Source organism: Corapipo altera, unplaced genomic scaffold (genome assembly GCF_003945725.1).
Source record: "Corapipo altera isolate COAL_440 unplaced genomic scaffold, ASM394572v1 104, whole genome shotgun sequence".
Lineage (NCBI taxonomy): Eukaryota > Metazoa > Chordata > Aves > Passeriformes > Pipridae > Corapipo > Corapipo altera.
Window position 1 is genome coordinate 6,223,568 of NW_020884920.1, and position 20,834 is coordinate 6,244,401.

General features: G+C 54.8%; 1 protein-coding gene across 1 annotated transcript in view; it reads right to left on the bottom strand.

The window, feature by feature from the left end:
* Positions 1-2,924: 2,924 nt before the first annotated feature.
* Positions 2,925-20,834, bottom strand: part of HS3ST6 (heparan sulfate-glucosamine 3-sulfotransferase 6) — a 31,011-nt gene continuing 13,101 nt past the window's right edge. Inside the window, exon 2 of the mRNA XM_027656631.1 lies at positions 2,925-3,928. Within this exon, the coding sequence (XP_027512432.1) occupies positions 3,313-3,928 (616 nt within the window). The 3' untranslated portion in view covers positions 2,925-3,312. The remainder of the gene's footprint in view (positions 3,929-20,834) is intronic.

A 20,834-nucleotide genomic window follows, 5' to 3' on the forward strand; every position in this document is an offset into this window, starting at 1 on the left:
TGTTGCAGGTTATAAACATTCCCAGAGCACATCAAGATGAAATGTGTAATTACAAATCAGCCCTGCTGCTCCTCATCTCCAGACCCACGCAAAAGCAGGGAAGTTTTAACTTCTTCCTTGTGGAGCTTTTTTTTTTTTTTTCTTGCCTATTTTTGTTCTTTCCCTTCTGTCCTCCTAAATTCGGTACGAAAGAAAAAGGAGTAAATAAAAATTTTGGAAAGCTCTTTCAGCCCTGCTCTTCCTGGCTTATGGAGCAGTTGGAACGGAGGGGGAGGCCCAGAGCACAGGAACCACAACACTTTGGATAGCTGGATTTTCAAAACAAAAATGGGGTTAGAAATGGAAACTTTGGTTAACTGAGACGGGGATGAAAGCCTCATTTCATACTTGGCTGCAAAGCTGGATCTCCATCACCCTCTTGCTCTGACATTTCCCCCATTTAACCTGGTGCTCCAGAGGCGTTTTTCCAGCTCCATGAGCACAGGGGGGCTTGCCATCAACCCCTGAGCAAGCAGATGTGGGGACACCACTGCCCAGACTCTCTTCTGCCCCAGGAAACAGCACAGCTCAGCATCACCTTGTTACAATTTTATTTCCAGAGGTTTAGAGCAGGAAGATCCAGGGGGTTGAATGGGATGACCTTTAAGGTCCCTTCTGACCCAAACCATTCCAGAATTCTGTGACCCTGGGGAATGAAACATCTCAGAGGAGAACACTGACTCCTTGAAACCCCCGTGACACTGGGTGGACCCACACCAAGGACAGCACGAGTGGGACATGGGTGTTGTGACCAGCCTGCACTGAACCACTGTGGTTGGACACACATCGCTCTGCTGGAGCTCTTGAAAGCAACAGAAACACCCCAAAACTGAGGTGGACACAAACCTGAGGTGGACACAAGCCTGTGCTTGGCTCTTCAGAGCCGGGAGATTTCATCCCCTTCCTGCCAAAGCTGCTTTTATTGTCTTGGTCTAATGAAGTGCAGACTTCACCTGGACAGACCCATAAGTGGCTCCTCTCGGAGGCAATGAATAAAAATACTTGACCTCATGAGCTGCGGGGCAGCAATTAGTTTAAGCAGGGGGTTTGTGTAACACTTCAAAAGTCTTAATCCGTGCGGTCAGCCCTGGCACGGTATTTGCCAGAACCTATTGAGTAGTCTTAATGAGTCTGCAAAGCAAGCTTTCAATACATTTTGGGTCGCTTCAGATGCTTTAAATGGCATAGTCTATATGGTATTGTGCGGCTTTAGAAAGGGCCGGGCTTTAAAAAAGTATGGCTCCCTTTCACAGGGCAGACAGAAACCATCTTTCGAGCCGGGACCCTTAACGTTTTGCATATCAATATGGCTGGGGCTGAATGCAGTCACTGAGCTGAGAAATAGGATCACTATCAGCGTTTCCAGGCTTTCACAGGCACTTGGGAAACTTTAAAGCCCTTGGCGGAGAATAATTTGGTCGAATGTCGTGGCTGGAAACAAAACCTAAACAAGCAGAGCGCAGTCCATCACGGGGAGCTGCCAGCGCGGCTGACAAGGGGCTCCAGCCGCTCGACATCCCACCCCCGGCGGGGCGGAGGCCGGGCCACCACCGTCCTGGGGGGACACGGCCAGGGGTCCCTGCGCTGGCCACGGGTGCTGAGCCCACCCCAGCATCGCTCAGAGGGCTCTGGGCCATCAACCAGCACAAAACCAGTCCTGGCTTCATCTCTTCCCGCTGCTCTCTGACGATATCCCAGTTTACACCGGTCATAAAGCCCCCCCAGGCTCTGGCACAACACTGGTGGCATCTGTCTTGGTCCCTGGTGCCCCGGACACCTTCAGGGGTTGTCACCACCATGCCCAGCTCCCCACAAACAGGCCACTGTTTGCATTTAACTCCGGCGTTCCATTAAGCCCATCCCTGCACGTGTCACTCCTCCTGGGGCTGAACAGGAACATGTCCAATCTCAGCTCCAGCCCGGAACATTGGGACAGAAAATACTGTCACCTCCACGGGCACAACGGAGGTGCCAGCTGGGAAATGGGAGCTGTGAGGAATAGAGCACTATATGGGGGTGTAACACCACCCTGGAGAAAGGAAGAAAGGGGCTGAGGGTGGTTGTGCATCCCAGGAGAAGTGGTACCTGCTGCCTCCATCACCCCGGGCAGCAGCAGTGAGGAGGGGAGGCACCTTGGCAGGATGGGCAGCTTTGGGATGCTGCACAATGGAAGGAACCACAGCCAAAGCATATTTGCAAACAATGCAGGGCCTGAGGGCCCTTCAAAACATATAATTAGCTCATTAAAGAGACAAATACAAGTCACTAATAAGATATTAGAGGTTAATTAAATGTTTTCCCCATCTTTAATTAAGGGAAAACTAGTTAGTACAGATTCAACTAATTTCTGCAGCCTCCTGTGATGACCCTCGATAGCTGCAGATTTGGGAATCTATTGAGATTATTGAGCTGGCAGGGCAGAGTTTGGGGATTTTGTCTGCTCTTCTTGGGAATTAGGGGGAAGCAGGAATTTTCATCCTAAGGGTCAGAAATGCTCTGCTCTCTCAGCTGGGTTACTCAAGGGACATAGGAAGGGATGTGATGCACAACTCCCTCTCCCTAACCCCGACCTGGCATTTATTCAAAACTACTGCTGTTAATTGTTTTCTTAACTAGGCAGTTCCTACAGATTACATTCCATCTGCAAAACACCCCCTGTGCTCAGGGGCTGCTGCTCGAGGGCCTCACCCACCACCCCCGGGCCCTCAGTGCCTGTGTCAGCACGGGAATTTGGTTTAGCAAAAACCCTCTGGTCGCCCACCCTGGAGTCCAGCTGGTTTCCAAAGGTTTTATTATGGATGGTGGATCCATCATCCACCCCATACACACACACAGCCCCATCCACACACCCACACGTCCCCCTCGCCACCCGGAACAGTCCCGGTCAATACAGATCAGCAAGATTTATATGGAAGAATATTTAATCTGGTCAGGGTGGGGAGAGGGGCCATCTGTGGTTTTATTTCTTAAATATTTCTCTCTACTCCAGAAAAGTCCATTTCTTGCCAGAAAAGGTCCGATATAAATTAGAATGAAGGGAGGAGGTTGCTGGTGGGGTGGCCACGAGCATCTCTGGACCACAGTGACCACCAGCATCCCTGGGCAATGACCATGAGCATTCCTGGATCGTGGCAGCCAAGAGTATCCCTGGACCACAATGACCACGAGCATCCCTGGACCCCGGCAGCCCGGAGCATCCCTGGGTTGCAGTCCTGGCTCCAAACAGTGCCGGGCAGAGCAGGTCCCAGCGTGGTGGAGTGCCCCAGGGGTGGCTCAGTCCCACCCGAAGTCCTGCCCTGTCATCTGGTAGAACTTCATGTTGAAGGGTCTGTAGAACTCGCGCAGACGCTGCACCACCTGCGGGTCGATCCTGGGGTGGGGCCGCCCCTTGGACTTGCCCAGGCAGCGGGGTTTGCTGCCCTCGGGCTTCTTCAGGCAGGGGAAGCCCTTGGTCTCGTTGAAGTAGAAATGTTTGTCCGTGACCACCCTCTGCAGGCCCAGGAAGTCCTGGACACGGCCCATCTCCCCCGCCGGGTCGCTGACAAGCCTCTCCCCGCTGACGAAGAGGAATTTGGAGAGGGGGAAGTACTGCAGCCAGTTGTCCAGGTGCTTGGCGTAGATCCCGATCCTCACCGCGCTCCAGCTCGTGTCGATCAGTCCCGTGCTGGCGTTTTTGAAGGCCAGGGCCTGGAAGGAGGGGATGGAGGGGTTTTTGGAGAGGGTCTGTGTGTAGTCTGAGATGGCCCTGGTGACCGGGTTCCGCACCACCACGATCAGCTTCGTGTCCCGGGACATGTTGTAGATGCGCCGAGGGGCCTCCTTGGTGACAAAGTAGCTGGGAGTCTTCTCCATGGTGATCTGCCCCTCCAGAGTCCTTGGCATCAGGCTCCTGGGGAGACAGAGGGGCACGGTCAGGGCTCAAAGTACAGCTGCTCTGACCCGATGCCACGATGAGCAGGAACAAGCCCCAAAACCTGCCTAGAAATGCTCAGGGGCTTCCCAACCACAACCAACTCTCTCCTTCCTCTGTCCTACCAGCCAGGGACACCACCTCGTCACACCCCAGTGGTCACCTCCTCATCTTCAAACTCCTTCCCAGGAGTCCCCATGTCCTGGTCTCTCCATTCTGCTCAGGGACAGTGTCCCCTTTGTCCCCTCCAGAGTCTGTCCCTGGGAAGGGACTCCCTGTCACTCTGCCCCACCAGCAGCACATCCAGGCTGTTGGTCCCCCTTGGAGGTTCCCCAATCCAAAAATCCCTTCCCAGGACACTCTAGGACCCACTACACACGTTTTGGGGCGGGGCTGGTTTTCATCCCCAGCCTCCAGGCAAATTTCATGTCCTGGAGGTGCTGACCCACCATGTGGGACATCACAGGGGTGATGCCCAAGCAGTAGTTGGGGATGGAGATGCCCCCAGGGCTCCCTCCTCCTCTGCCCCAGCCAGTGAGCAGTTAAGCCCAGAAAAAGACAGTTTCTTTCTAAAAAGAAAGGCAGGAAATCTCGGAGGGCCCAGCCATTGTGCTGGGGCAAATTCACTGCCCTGATTGTTCCCTCGTGCACTTTAATGAGGCATTAATTACCAGAGAAATTACCCAGCCATGTCACCCTGTGTGACAGAACGAGTCCTCCCTGCCACCAGCACAGGCACCTGCCCCAGAGCTCTCCACATCCCCCTCCTCCACTTCCAAGAAGAATCATAGAATTCTGGAATTCTTTGGGAAGGGACCTTAAAGACCATGCAGTGCCACCCCCTGCCATGGGCAGGGACACCTCCCACTAGCCCAGGTTACTCCAATCCCCCTCCAACCTGGACTTGAACACTTCCAGGGATGGGGCAGCCACAGCTTCCCTGGGATCCCCATCCCGCTGCTTGGAGGGTTGTGCCCAGCAGGGAGCTGGGTCCCCACGGCAGTTGGGGACAGGGACAGGGACAGGCCATGCAGCAGCCAAGGCTGTGCTGGGGGGAAGTCAGGGCTCTGCCCAGCAGCATCTGTTCCTTATGTAATGGGAAAAGCTTGAGGTTTCTGGGATTTTTTCCCCTGGACTCAGGAAAGAACACTTGATTAAAAGCATTTGTGAGCGATGCTGGGCCCCGCACAGCTCCCTCCCCCAGACAAGAGGCAAAAGCCACTTGTGGCTTCCCCCCCCTTTATTTTGTAAATTTTTGCATAGTGCCAGTTTTTAGAGCAATTTCTTGTTGCCAGTGTCCTCTCCTGGCAGCACTCCATTAGCACCAGTGGGATGCCCTTCCAGAGGTCCCTAAGTCCTGGGGCAGCCGTGGGTCCCCATCCTTTTCAGCAGCTTTTCCCCATCACCCCAAATAACAGCACTTACCAGAGAGGCTGACTGACAGAGTTCCTGCTGGGAAGCACCTTCCCAAACCAGGATCAGACCCTCACACCCACACCTGTGCCCTCCCTGCTGTGCCCATAGCCAAGCGGCCCTTTCCTCAGCCTGTGTTCCAAACCCTCCACCTTCCACTAGCCCAGGTTGCTCCAAGCCCCGTCCAACCTGGCCTTGAACACTTCCAGGGATGAGGCAGCCACAGCTGGAAAGCCTCTCCTACCCCCCTCTTCCTTCTTGCAGAGGGACAACAAGGGTCAAGCTGATCCCACAGTGCCAAGGCCATCCCTAAGGGGCCTGTGGGGCAGAAGGGACCCCCAGAGCCCCCCAGAATCCCACTCACCCACACCCAGCAGCACCAGCACCTTCCCTGCCCCCATCCTGCTGACCCAGGGCTCCTCAGCTCCCAGGAGCTGCACCTACTTTAATTAACACCAACCACACCATCCACGGCTTAATCACCACGTAATTAACAGAGAACATTTAATAAAAACCCACATCAGGGCAGCTCTGTTTGCACAGGCACCCCTAGAGCTGCGGCCCCTGTGCCTGTGCTGGGGTGCAGAGACCTTCACTCCCCAAACTGCCCCCCAGCAGGGACAGCTGGGTCCCAACATCCCAGGATCCTGTCGAGAACAGCGGCCTCCAAGCACTTAATTGTGCAGCACCTCCTCTTCCTGAGCAGCTCAATCACCCCCAGCTACTTGGGAGATAATTATGCAATTTCACATTATCATTAACTCCCTAATACTTTCCCCTAAATTACCCCAGTTAATTATTGATAACCCTGCTCTCCCTCTAGATCTGGCTTAAACTGGCAAAGAGCAGAGCAGGCTTTGTTATGCCCCACTTTTATGCAAACATTGGAAACTTTAATTAAATTTGCAGTTAATTCTTATTGACCTTAAGAGAACACCCTGGGAACGCCAGGCAGTGCCTACAGGTACATGACACTGCAGTGGGGAAACCCTGGGCAGCCCTGGAAGGAGTTGGGATTTCAAGAGGAGACTGTGCCCAGGAGGAGGGATACAACCCTTTTAACCTTTCTATTAAGCTGATAAATTGTGATTTTTAATTAATAAAACAACTGGCATTTGAGAGGCATCAGAGATGGGATTTCCTACACGGGGATATTCAACACATGAAATGTTTCCTCTGCTGAGGTAACATGCAGGAAGTTACAGCAGATTAAATGATGATAAAAATGCAGAAATGCATTAAATACTGACTAACAGCCGTGGCAGGCAGGGAATCAAAGCAGACTTCAAAAACTGGGCCAACATAACTTTCCAGAGTTAATTGGTTTGTGATTCCTCGACTCTGGGATGATTTTGGTGCAGAGGAAGGAGAACTCCTCCCAGCACAGAGCTGAGAGCCCAAGGGATGCACCCTCAGGAGCTCAACCTCGCTGATAAATAACCCTGCAGCCCAAAGCATCCCTGAGTTATCACCCAGGGCAGCTTCACAGGGAAAATTAACTCTATCCCAGCCAAAACCAGGAGAGCAGGACAGGCCCTGCCTACAATTCATCCCCACTGAAACACCAGGCAGAACCTTAGCAGGGATATAGCCTGTGCTGGGAGACCCCAAACCCCAGATCAACCCCAGGGGTGATGGGGGCCATCAGATCAGGGGGATGGGTACTGTGGGCTCAGGGCTTACACGTTCTATATTACCACCAAAAAGAGATAAAGGGGGGGAAAAAACCCTTCTCTATTATTATTTGTTTTAAAAAATGAGCATTGACCAAAAAGCCCAGACAAAAGGAGTGAAAGGAGGGGATTTCTCCCGGGTGGGACATGGTTGAGAGCTTTCTGCAGGGCAAAGAAAGTGACTCTTTCAAGGCACTAAGATGGGCCATGGGACGACATGGGGGACAAAACCCCCGGGCAGGGGACACCCCACACTTCCAGGGGACTCCCTCCCTCCCGGGCGGGGTGACAGGGGCTCGGTGGGGGACAGAACCGTTTTTGTGTAAATGTAAAACAGTTTGGAACCGGGAGAGGGGGGACAAGGCTTGGGACAGATTTATCCTCTCCCAGCAGACACCCGGTACCACCCGGATCTGCATATGAATCACCCCCAGGCTTATCTCAGCCCCAGGGACAAGGCTGCCTTTGTGGCCCCACGGCAGCTATGAAGTTGTTAAACTGGAATCAGTTATGGAAACTCGGAGATATCGGCCTCTTCCTTCCAGGCAGCTCCAATAGCAGCACCTTTGCTGGGAAGAAAGGTGTGAGAGAGCAGGGAGGGGGATTGGATGTCGGGAGGGACAGATCCAGCCCTGGATCCCTGCTCCCGGCTACTGGGGGACATCCCAGAGCCCCCATTCCCCAAAAATAGGGGGGCTATGTGTGGGCAGCCGTGCTTACCCCCATCCCAGGCCACCCCATGACCTTCTCTTCCCAGAGGATGCTCTGGGGCATCTGTTGAACCTCTGTAGAGCTTGGAGGGCTGAGCTGGGAAGGCTGAACTGGGAGGACTGAGCTGGGAAGGTTGCACTGGGAAGGCTCCACTCACCAAGCCGCCCGGGAGCAAATTAGCCCCCGTTCCTTTTTCCTCCATTACTGTGATATTCTCCCCCTCCTCCGAAGGGGCAGCGGGTCCTGCCAGTGCCCCCCAGCCCGCGGAGCCCCCCCGGCGTCCCCCACCCCCGAGCCGCCTCCATTATTTTTGATTCTTTCACCAATTCAAAAATGTGCAAATGAGGCCGCGGCTTCCCAATCAGGCCTGGCCGGGAGCTAATTGGCTTTAAGCAGGGAAACCTGAATATGCTAATGACGGCAGTAACAAGCCCGTGATGCGCCTGGAAGGGGAGCCAAGCCCTGGGCTCCACCACGGGCTGACTGAGACACGTCAATTAACAACAAGGAAGATAATTTATTAATGCTCCTTTGCACCCCCCTGCCCTTTGCTCCTAATTACAGTTTGATACATGAAACATCGAGGAGGTTTGCCGGGTCCTGCTCCCAGCTGGAGCATCCCCGGGCAGCCCCCAGAGCCTCCTCCTGCCCCCCAGAAGCCCCTGTCCCCATTAAGCTGTAGCCCAGGACCACGACTGGGGGGTCTCCAGAGGACCCCAGAGCTCTCCCACCAGGAGACCACGGGGACAGGGTCCCTGGGTTGGGATTCAGAGGATAAAGAGTCTCAGAGGAGGAGGGAGATGCGTTGGATTGGGTGCTGCTGCCTGCCAGGGCTGTGCCCCACAGGGTCCAAGCCCCCACAAACCCTTCCCGAGGGGTTCCCTCACTGGTTGGGCTGGAGGGCAGGAGGACAGCAGCAGTGGGGGGTGTTGGGGGCTCTGGGAAGGGCCAGGAGCTGGGGAGTTTTGGTTTTGATGTGGCATCAAGATCTGGGAGATGAGGAGGGAAGGAAAGGGGAGAAGCTGGAGCCAACATTTGCGTTTCTAATGGAGTGGCTGCTTTCACCGGTCACTCGACACCCAGCTATGAACCCCCACAAGGACCAGGGCCATGAGGGAAAACACATCTGCTTTTCCCACCTACAGAGTCCCCCAGACTTCTGTGTACCCCAATTTCCTGGCAGGAAGGGACAAAAAAGGCTGTGCCCCCACCCCAACCCCACAGTCCCCACACCAACCCTGGCTCCCACACCCCCCCAACCTGCTCCCCTCGGCCACCCCACACTTCCATCCCCGTCCTGCCAACCTGTATGGCCAGAGGCTGCAATTAGGGGCAGCTCTAGGCCCTGAAGGTTTTTTCCTTGCATGGTTATTCCAAAGGCTCTGATGAATGCACATCACAGCCAGTGATTATGGAGAGCAGGAATCAGCCTTAACAAGGACACAGCTCCTTCCCTGCTCTGGAGCTACAGCTGTTTGGCCTCAGCATCCATGGGGTTCGAGACATGGGGTCCCTCCTCACTCCTCTCCAATGTGGAGCTGATATATGGGGTCACCCCAAAAATCTGAGCAGCTGAACTTCCCACTGACTGCTGGGGACCCCTCACAGTCTGCACCACTTGGATCCCCCCATGCTTGTGCCAACAGGGGTGACCCTGGACCACGGCACAAAGCCCTGAGACTCCTGCTCCCTGATGGGGTCCATAAAGAGCACCCTGGGACTCCTGCTCCCTGATGGAGTCACCACCCACACTACAGAAATGAGCACTGGCAACCCCACATGTGAGCATTTCCTGCCTCTGGAGCTCCCCCAGAGATGGAACCACAGCAGGATGGTGCTGCCTCAGTGGCTGAAGGGGGATGAAGCAAACCCACCCCCGTGTTCAGCAGCATTTCCCTTGCAACAAGCATGGACTTAATAACCATTAGCAACAAGCCAGCTGAACCCACTGCTTGGCTTGAAACAGGTGGGGAACAGAACAGCTCCACTAACCCCCAAAAACCCTTCAGAAAATGGGGCCTGCCCAGGCATGGTGGGGCACTGAATCCCCAAAAGCCCTTCAGGAAGCAGGGGCTGGCACATGCCCAGCTCTGCTGGGACACTGGACTGGGTTGGTGCACAGCCAGGGCAGGGATGCCGTGGGCACACACGGCCTCCCCATCCCCCTGGAATGAAGCACGAGCTGCGTGGCAGCAATTAGAAATCCTCTTCTCTCGGCTGGCTCCCCAGTGTCCCTTTGATTGCCCATCCCGGGGGCGAGGGGACAGCCTGTGGCAGGTGTCTTGCCTGTGACCCGGGTCAATCGAGGGCTCTGATCTCCAAATGACCCTTCCCAGCAGTGCCTGTGTAGCCGCGCTCAAACAGCTTGCAGATGAAGGAGCAACAGACTGGAGATGATTTATTCAGGAATTAAAGGTTCAGTACCCCTTTTAAAGGCTGCGCCTCGGCACTGTCAGCCTTCATTGCACACAATTAAAGGGGTTTGCTGCCCCGGCCCCCGCCCTCCTGCCTTCCAGGGGAAGGAAATCAAACAAAACCAGCCCCCCCGCCAAGCCCCGGCCCCGGGGGGGGTGGAACTGTTGAAGGACTTGTGAACTCGGTGCAGGAGTGGCCCTGGGTTCCAGCCTGGGAAGCTGCTCCAGCTCCGTTCTCTGACAGGGAACAGCTCGGCTCTGCCTGGGATGGGGGATGCAGGCACTCGAGTCGGTCCTCACTCGCAGGAAGGGGTGCTCGGGGCCGGAGTCCTCTTGGCCCCCGTGGCATCGGTGCAGAGCCTGTTCCTGCAGCTGGGGCTTGGAGAAACGCTCCTGGACCCTCTCCCTTCTCCTGGTTATCCTTCCTCCCCACCCCCTCCACAGCTCAGCACCTCCGGGCTCGGAGCCGGGAAGGGTCACCTGTGACCTCACACCAGCAGGACTCAAACACAGCCTTGGATTTCCCTCTCACACCTGAGAGGGGAGATAAGGATAAAACCTGCCATCATCCCGATTACTTTCTCCCCTTCCAAGCTGTGGGAAGTGTGGTGGTTGGGAGGGGGAGCGGCGCTCGCGGGCTTGAGCAGCAGGAATTCAATGAAAAGCTTCCTTCCTCTTCAGAAGAGAAAGGGAAGGAATCGGCTGGCAGCGGCGCTGTGATAATCCCTTTCCAAGGCAGTAAATTTTCCTGCAGCTCCCCCGGAAAGTAATCCGGCGGATTATTGCACCTTTCAGCACCACCAGCCTTTAAACAACGCTCTGCCCTCCCCAGGCATCTTGTGCTTTCTGACCTGACCTGCTGTCTGAGCGCGGGCAAACACAAATCACCCTCTCCCGCACCCGCACACGGGGGACAGATTTTATCCCCCTGGTAACTGGGATCCTTTGGCGCTCCAATAAATAAGGAAAAATTGCTCTTGGGGGCCGTGCAGCTCAGGCTGGGGAGGGGAGGGGACCCCACAACCCTGATCTGATGGGTGTGACACAACGAACACACATTTGAGACAATTCCACCTATTTTTTTTCGGACCAGTTGTCCCCACTCTCAATGCTCCAAGCAAGCTGTTCAGATGCAAAATCTTTTGCTGTTAAATAAATATAGAAAAAAAATCCCTGAGACCACTCTTAAGTATGCCTAAAGTCTTTGTTTTCAATTACAAATAAAACCCCACACATATTGGTTTTCACTAAATTATTCCCCTGCAGCAATGGGCTGGTTGTTCCCTGTTTCCCACCTAGATGGAGGAGAGCACAGGAAGGGCATAAAAAGGTCACAAAAATCACTTTTTTTTTGCAGCTTCAAAGTTGCATGGGCAGAAGAAATGGGAATTCTTCCACTTCCTGATGCTTGATTGAGCAAAAGGAAAAGGAAGGGACTTTAAAACTCACCCAGTTCCACCCCCTGCCATGGGCAGGGACACCTTCCACTAGCCCAGGTTGCTCCAAGCCCTGTCCAGCCTGGCCTTGGACACTTCCAGGGATCCAGGGGCAGGCACAGCTTCTCTGGGCAACCTGTGCCAGGGCCTCCCCACCCTCTCAGGGAAGAATTTCTTCCCAGTATCCCATCTCACCCTGCCCCCCTGGCAGTGGGAAGCCATTCCCCCTCGTGCTGTCACTACCATTCCAAGTGCATCCATCCCCTCGCTGCCACGTCCTGGGGGACAGTGTCTGCAGGCAGCCCCAGCCCAGGAGCAGTGCTGGCCTGAGCCGCCAGCTCTCAGCTAATTAGCTTAGACCAATTAACGAGGGCACGGTGCAGGTGGCAGGACCCGCCCCACCCTCCGCAGTGCCGGGTCTCTGGGAGCCCTCTCTGTCCCGATCCCGGGGTGCAGGAGAGGGGCATCCCCAGCAACCCTGCCCACCCTGCCAGCCCTGCCCACCCTGCCAGCCCTGCCGGCCCCGGGGAAGGCACCGGGACAGGAGCCCACCTTGGACACCCCGGTCCCGATCCCTCCGCAGGTGCAGGAGCAGCGGGAGCGAGGGAGGAAGAAAGGAGGAATCCACACATGTCTGCCAGAGCGAGACCTTCCCGCTGGCCGGGGACTGGCAGCTGCTTTGATTTGATTAACAGATGCTGACGAGGCATCGAGACAAGTCCCCAGAGCCATGAATAATTTCAGGGTATTTGTGTTTATTTGATCTCAGTATGGGGCTGGCCCAGCCCGGCCTAGACCCTCACAGAGTGCTGGGGAAGGGGCTGCCGGGCTCTCCAGATGGCCATTCCAAGGCCACCATGGGCAGGGCTGGCTGTCCCTTCCAGTCTGTGCCCTGGAGAGCCCTTCATCCCACTCCTCACCCTCCTCCTGCACAGCCATCCCTCCAGGTAAGGGGGTGATGGGGCCCCCCAACAGCTTTCAGGGAATAGAGAAGGTCCCCCCAGCCTCATGATTTTTAATATAACTCATTCCAACATTTTCAAGCCACAGTTTCTTCTCTTTTAAACGGGCAAAAATGGGTACTTTGAACTCCCTGGTTCCTGGGTCAGAGCTGGGATTCAAAGCTGTGTGCCAGGGCCACCAAGTCCTGCTGGAATCACCAAGGCTCAGATGGAGGTTGGAAAGGAATTCTTCAAGGTTGGATGTAATGACTCAGAAATCAAAGACTCTCCAAGCGTGGGGAGAGCCCATCAGAGCAACATCTCTCCAAGTGCTGATCCAGGGGGGATCCACTGCCTACATCTCATGGAGGCTTCTGCAAAAATGCTTTCCCAGCCTGGCTCTCCCCTGCTGAACAAGCACCGAGTCCTGCTCGAAGCTTCAGCCTCAAACCAGCCATGAGTTGTTCTGAAACACATCCAGAAGTGTCTCATCTCTACCTAAGAAAACATAAATCAGTCCCTGCTCATGAGCTGGAGCCAGGGCTGAGGTCAGCAGTGGGGCTGTGGGGATCCACCAGCACCATTTCCAGTGATGGTTTTAAGCTCTTTTGGCCAGATCCACAAAGGTATTTGGGATCATAAAGCTCACCAAGATCGCTGGTGACTGCAATCCTCAATGCCCCTGTGGAGAGGATCCCCCTCACTGCCCCAGCCCCCTGAGGGAGGAGAACTGAGCTGGTGCCTCACTCCTCTCCTCCTCCAGCCTCCATCCCATCCTGCTGGTAGCATCCCCATGTTTGGGGACACTCCATGCCCCCAGCACCAAACCCCTCCAGCACTGGATACCCATCCCAGTAGCAGGGTGTGGGCAGTAGGTGCCCTGGAGGGTACAGGAGGGGGGACAGAGCCAGCAGTGCCCCTCCTGCCCTCTCCACGTGGTGCTGGACCAGCCCAGCTCTGTCTGAGCCAGCAGCAGCTTCAGGAATGAGCCCAAAGTGGGGCCAGAGCTGCAGGGTTTGGCCCCAGGGAGGAAAAGCACCATATTGGTGCAATTACCTGAGTTTAGACAAACCTCCACGGGTGCCTGGGTCAGGCTCAGGGGTTGGCAGAGGAGCAGCAGCACCTGCAGCACCAGCTCTTGACTGGGGCACCAGCACCCTCGGTGGGCTGGGACAGGGAGCAGATTTGGGGCAGGGGGAGGACAGGAGGGAGGACGGGGGGCAGTGATTCCACAGCTGCCCATGGGACAGAGGGGCAGAAATGTGCTGAGGCAGCAACGCCACGATGGCAGAACCCTGGTCCCCAGCCAGGGAGGATCCAGGCATTCCCACTTTCCCAATAATGCCTTTGACAGCTTGGGCAGGTGATGGCAGAGCTGCTGCTGCCTGACCCTGGCAAGAACCTGATGGCCTGGAAGAGCCAACAGCTCTACAGAGCCCCAGGTTGCCCCGGGTTGATCCGTCTGAAGGTGACAGTTACTCCCGACCCCTTGAGAGGTCACCTGCAGGGGTGAGGGATGGAGCCAGGCCTGCCCAGCCCTCCTCACCACCACCTTCCCAGGCTGAGCAGGGCAAAGGATCCATAACTGCACCTCAAAGGAGAGAGGTTTCACTCTGTGGTGGGAGAGTAAAGCCTGGAAGGTGCCCAAAACCATTTCCTTGTCCTCCCTCCCGGAGTGGAGGTTACAACAGATCCATCAGCCAGATCCCTGCATCCCAGTGCCACAGGTCAGAGCCTCCTCCTCAGTTTTGGGGCCTCCCAGGGAAGAGTTCAGCCTAAAACCCCCTTGTCCTGGTCCCCATCTCCTCCCCTGCCTGTTGTGTCCCACCGAGCAGGTTGTGGCTCTCCACAAACACACCCTCCGTGTGTCCCAGCTCACGGTGGCTCCGAGTTGGAGCAGCTCATCTGTCCCTCCACCACCCACAAAAACCCAGGAAAGGGTTTGTTTGGTGTTTGTCTCGGGTCAGATGCTGCCATGCTGCTCTTGTTGGGATGAAAAATGCATCCAGTTTTCCACAGAAACAACAAAGATTCCCCATCTGTGTCAAATTTGTAATCCAGCCTGGGGGAAGATGGGAAACAAATTTAGCTCTTTTTTTTTTCCTATCAGCAAAAGCCTCATTTCCTGGCGAGGAGCTTCACCCTGGAGCGTGGAAGGGATGGGAGCCACCATCCCTTGCACAGCCCAGGCTGCCCTGTGCCATCCCATCCCGTGGCATCCACAGGGACACCGGCAGGAGCCGGGTGAGGGGGAAGTGGGAGAGGAGCCCTGACATGGAGCGGCTGCCAAATGGTTCTTCTCCCCAACAACCTGCTCAGCCACTTCCATCTGTGTGAGGGGCTCCCCTGCCCAGCCTGCAGCCCATCACATGGGACCTCATCACTGTTTCCTCCACAGATAAGGGAGAAGCCTCAGAAATCCAGCCAGGCTCGGCCAGGAAGGCTCAGAGATGCTGGCAATGCTGCTGGGAATGCTGCTGGGAGCCCAGTGGGGCGGCAGCTCAGCCTCTTCCCCTCACACTGAGCCTCAGCTGGTCCCCAGGCGAAGGAAATCCCCCACTGAGGAGGGGGACAGGGGTGGATTATGCTCTTTGCTGAAGAAAAAATGAGAGCTGTTTCTCCAGCCCCTTGGAAAGGAACTGTGGAGACGTTGGGAAGGTTCAGAAATGTCCCAGGCCAGGTTGGATGAGGCTTGGAGCAACCTGGAAAGTGTCCCTGCCCGTGGCAAAGGGTTGGACTAGATGGTCTTCAAGGTCCATTTCAACACAGACCAGTCTGGGATTCCATGATATGGAGGTTTCTCCAGCTTCCTGAGCCATGGGCAGCTCCCAGCTCCCTGTCACCAGCACTGGGTGAGCCCCAGGGGATGGAGATGGAGGCTCCATCCACCCAGGGTCTCTCACCCCGGCGTTATTGCTCATTTCCTCCCTCCCTCTCTCCAGTAGGAACAACTGGGAATTCTCCAACAAAACATTTCTTCACTGGAAAAGCATTGGTTTGTGGCAATCGGAGCTGTTTGTGGGAAAGAACTGGATTTTGACTATTTTTAGCCTGGTTTCCTAAGGAAATGTGGCTTAAGCAATCACACGGTCTGTCTGCCCATCTTCCCCCAGCCAGGCTGATCCCACCGGCCCATTCCAGCCGGATTTGAGGGAGGATGAGGATCCAAAATAGGAAGTTTGCACATTTCCATGAAAAGCTGCAGCTGAGTGGTGGGCAGGACCCCAACCACCGTCCACAGCTCAGGGGAAGGCAACTCCAGCACAGCCCAGAACCAGGCGCCCCCCCCCCCACCAGCCCCATCCACGCCAGTCCCACCAGGAGTTCCTTTGCTGGGCTTCAGGCTCCCCAGCTCCTGCCCAGAACCAGGGATCTGGGTGGGAAGAGATACAGAGGGAAGAGAAACAAAACACCCTTTGCACCTCAATCTCCTTTGGAGAAGCTGTAAAGACTTCAATACCCTTCTCACGAAGCAGCTCCCCAGGCAGCCCCCATTTGGGGGTGTCCGTGTCCCCCATCCCAGGCAGAGCCATTCTGCCAAGCAGGAGAATCCTCCCTGGAGCCAGGGGCTGGACTCTGCCAGGCCTTGGGCATCAGACATCCATCAGAAGGGTCACAGTGCTGACCCCACATCCCAGGGGGGTGCCAGGCTCCAGGGACAGCCCTGCTGGTTTCTTCCTAAACTGCCTTTTTCATAAGGAAAAAAATTAGTACATCCCAGCTTCCTGGTGTTAGTGTGTCTCACTGCCACAGCTGCTCTTCCTGATGGGAAAGATACTCTGGGACTGAGCAAATTCACATTTCCATGGGCTCCTCACTACCCCAGAGCCCAGCACATGGACACTCACTGACCCGCTCAGGCAGCACTGGGAGCAGTCTGGTGTTCCTGGGGGAGAGGGAAACCAGCAATTCCAGCAGCCTGGAGTTTGAATCCATTCCCCATCTCCTACAGCATCACCCCATTCCCATCCTTACCCAGACACGTCAATACCTGAGTGGTGATGGATGAGCAGAGGGATGATGGATGGGACCTGCAGCCTGACAGGCAGATCGATCCCTGGATCCCTGGACAGGCAGCTTGGGACTCAGGGAGCCAAGCTCAGAGCAGGGCTGTGACCAGCATGAAAGGCTGTAATAGGAAAATTTCTTCCCCAAAAGGGCTGTCCAGCCCTGGCACAGCTGCCCAGGGCAGTGAGGGAGTCACCACCTTGGAGAGATTTAAAAGCCACATGGATGTGACACTTGGGGACATGGGTTAGTGGTGGCCTTGGCAGTGCTGGGGGATGGTTGGACTCGAAGATCTTGGGGGGCTTTTCCAACCTCAGTGGTTCTCTGATTTAAAGCACTGGAAACATCAAGGCTGCAGGAGAAGATGCTCCTGCTGTGCAACAGCTTTGGGAGCAGCTGCTGCTGAGGAGCAGCACCGGGGCCACACGGACACAGGAACCAGCAGCACAATTTGGGCTGTTGCCTGATAACCAACCCCCCCAAAAAACATCAACAAGCAGCAGCCCCACCCCTGGCAGTGTCCAAAGCCAGGCTGGACAGGGCTTGGAACAACCTGGGCTAGTGGAAGTTGTCCCTTCCCCTGGCAGGGGGTGGAATGAGATGGGCTTTAAGGTCCCTTCCAACCCAAAGCATTCCATGATTCTGTGATTCTCCGGTGTGCTCCTGCTGTGGGCTGGGCAGGACACAGCCTGGGCTCTCCATGGCTGTTTCTGCAGCCAGGACCTGCTACTGGAGCAGCACGGAGAGGGATACTGGGCCAAAATAACCAGCTCAGCCCACCAGTGTCCCTTGGCCAGGTCCCAGCCACCGATGGGTCCCTTATCCCTGGCACAGCCACACCCAACAACATCTCTGATAAACAGGGGCAGAGCAGGGCAGAGCAAGGGCCAGATCCCAGAGCCAAGCCCACCCCAGCCAGGAGCAAGGCCATGATCCCACAGTTCAGTGGGATCACCCACTCGGCAGGACCCAGGGAGCCGAGGCAGCAACCAAGCAGGGCTCTCTGTGTGGCCCTGGGATGTGAGAGGGGGGGATCTCCCCAGCCCATGGACCCGGTAGCTGCTGCAGGACCACAATTTTCTCTTTTTTCCCCTTTTTGAATGCAGTGGAGGGAAAATCCGGGGCTGTGTGGAGCCCGGGGAGCGGCGGGAGGCCAGGAGGCGTTCCTGCCACCGGCACCTCCGGCTGCTCCGGAGAGCAGGGAGGACACTGGGAGCTTGTTTGCTGCTGGACTCACGCAGGCTGGGATGGCAGGAGCTGGCAGGAGAGTTGCCCAGATTCCACCCCCCCCACTGGTGACAGGCTCTGGGGTGCCAGCATGGCCCCCCCACCCGTGGGACACCTTCCTACAGTGTCCTTGTCCTCATCCCTGCGGATGGTGAGGGGGAGAAGGCACTTCTTGGGATGATCCCTCAATCCCTCCAGCTTTGGGCCCTGGGCTGGGCTCTGCACACCCTCATGCCAGGGTGGTGACTGCAAAGGAAAGGGAGGCTGGAAACTGGGGAGCTGCCTCTGGAGCAATGTGGCTCCGAAGGGACTGATCCGGGAAAGCCTTGGGATCAGAGGGGCTGGTGCAGGGCAAGGCAGGGCATCAATCAGAACCACAGAATAGTTTAGGGTGGAAAAGCCTCCAAAATCATTGAGTCCAGCCATTCCCCCAGCACTGCCAAGGCCATTGCTAACCCAGGTTCCCAAGTGCCACATCCACGTGGCTTTTCAATCCCTCCAGGGTTGGGGACTCCACCCCTGCCCTGGGCAGCTGTGCCAGGGCTGGGCAGCCCCTTCCATGAGGAAATTTTTCCTGATATCCAGCCTAAACCTCTCTTGGCACCACTTGAGGCTGTTCCTTGGCTTGTTACTTGGTACAAGGGACTGACATAAAGCCACTTTGTGCTCTGTTTTTCAGGATGGGGGGCAGGAGTGGGGCCCTTGGCGGAGCCCCCCCACCTCTGAGGACACCGCGCGTCCCTCTGGCTGTTAATGATTGAATTGTCCCCTCAGATGGATGGACAGATGGACAGACAGTCCAGAAAATGCTGGTTGCTTCTCTTTTAGGTAGAAGTGACCACAGGGATGGTCTGTCCTGTGATTTGGGGGTCAGGACGAATTCAGGAATAAATTTGATGTTGGGGGGAAAAGGTAATTTTGACCTTCCAGTAAATTGTTTTTTTCCCTGCGCAGCAGCAGCTTTAAAGTGAAACAACACAACCCTCAAAACAAACCCTTCTTTAGGCATTCCCAAATAGGTTTTTTTTTTCCTGGTTATTGTGGAAATTTAGATCAGAAAACGTGTTGGGTAAAAATATTCAATTCCCCACAGCCTGCAGAGCCTCATCAAAAATCCATTTGAAGTATTACTCTCAAATCCCTCATGGCAATGGGATATTTTAAGGTCAGTTAAACTTATTATTCACTCAAGATTTGCTTTCAGGTCCCTGCATATTTCAAACAGATTTCCCCCCATCTTTAGCCCGACTGTGTTACAAAAAGCCCTTTCCCCCCACCCTTTCTTTTTTTTTTTTCCTGAAAAGAAAAAAAAAAGTTGTCAAAAGAAAAGATCCTAATCAGAAACAGCTTCTGAAGTCTTAAAAGCTGCTACAGTTTGTACTTGTTACCAGAAAACATCGACGCTATCGCTCGATCCCTAAATCCCTTGACTTCCAAAACACTGCATGGAGCTGTGCTTGGAAAAGAAGAATTAACTTGAATTTCTTTTTCTTATTTGCAATTCATTTCCTTGAAACAGGGTTTACACACAGATTTATTTTTTTTCTCCCTCGCTTTGTGCAAGGAAAGAAAGCACTTCAAAAACTGCAGCCTGCGTTATTTTGGGATTATTCAGGATTTCCAGCTTGATGTAGCTGCAATTTCTGCCCCTACCATGCCTTTCCCCTCAAAGGACACCAGGAAATTTGGTTGGTTGGGGTTTTTACATAAAGATCACCTAAACAGTACAATTATTTAATTTTAAGAGTGTCCCCACCTTGGGAGGAACCCATCAGCTCTTCCAGCAGCACAGACAAGCCCCGAGGGATCAGCTCCCACATCCATGGTGCCTGCACAGGGTCAGCAGGATCTGTCTCCAAAGACACCACACACCCTCTCTGAGTGCAAAACAACCCATATTTTAGAGAAAACACAACAATATCTATTTTTACAACCATCCACAGAGACACTGGACAGCTGATCATGAGATTCTGGAGCAGCACAAAGAGCAGCCTTTCTCCTAAACCACAGATATCTCTACCTGGAGAAGAGAAGGCTCCAGAGGGATCTTAGAGACCCTTTCAGTGCCTAAAAGGGCTCCAGGAGAGCTGGAGAGGGACCTGGGACAAGGGATGGAGGGACAGGACAAGTGGGAATGGCTTCCCACTGCCAGAGGGCAGGGTTAGGTGGGATATTGGGAAGGAATTCTTGGCTGTGAGGGTGGAGAGGCCCTGGCACAGGTTGCCCAGAGAAGCTGTGGCTGCTCCTGGATCCCTGGAAGTGTCCAAGGCCAGGCTGGACGGGGCTTGGAGCAACCTGGGATAATGGAAGGTGTCCCTGCCCATGGCAGGGGTGGGACTGGATGCTGTGTGAGGTCCCTTCCAACCCAAACCAATCTACAGTTCTATGACCAGGACCTCCCCCAGGACCTATTCCAACTCCTGCCAGGCTGTTCAGACCCTGTAACATACATGGGATGGGGACAGGCACTTCCAAAGACCCACCTCCCCGGGATAGAGGGTCACCCTCCCGAATCATCAGCTGCTCCCTGAATGATACTCAACATTTATAGCCCAGATAACAAGTCCACAAATCCCTGAAGGTCACAAACAGCATTAAGAGCTCTGCCCAAAGCCATGAGTAACGTGGCCAGCACAGGAGGCAAATTGAGCAGGGAGGAAAAGATTGCAAGTGCCCTAATCTTGCTCCAGAGAGCAAAGACTTTAGAAATTATTACAGAGTTCTTAGTGTTTCCAGCCATCTGGCCTGCATTTCTCCATTTGCTCAATCAGACATATGTTGCTTTTATCCCTACCCCTGCCAGCTCTCCCCTGTTCCCTGAAAACATGTGCATCCTCCACTCTGCTCATTTCCAGCTCAGCTCAAAGCAGAGGCTGCGAGTTCAGCACTGTGAAGGCTTCCAGCAGGTGAACATGCCCAGCAGAGCCTCTTCCATCTCCCACTTGTACCTAAAAATCACTGTTTGCCCAAAGTAAGGCAGAGTGAGATGTGATTCCAACTTGGGAACCCCTCTGCTGCAAAGCAGCATCACTCCACTGAAGCCAAGAGGATCCTAACAAATC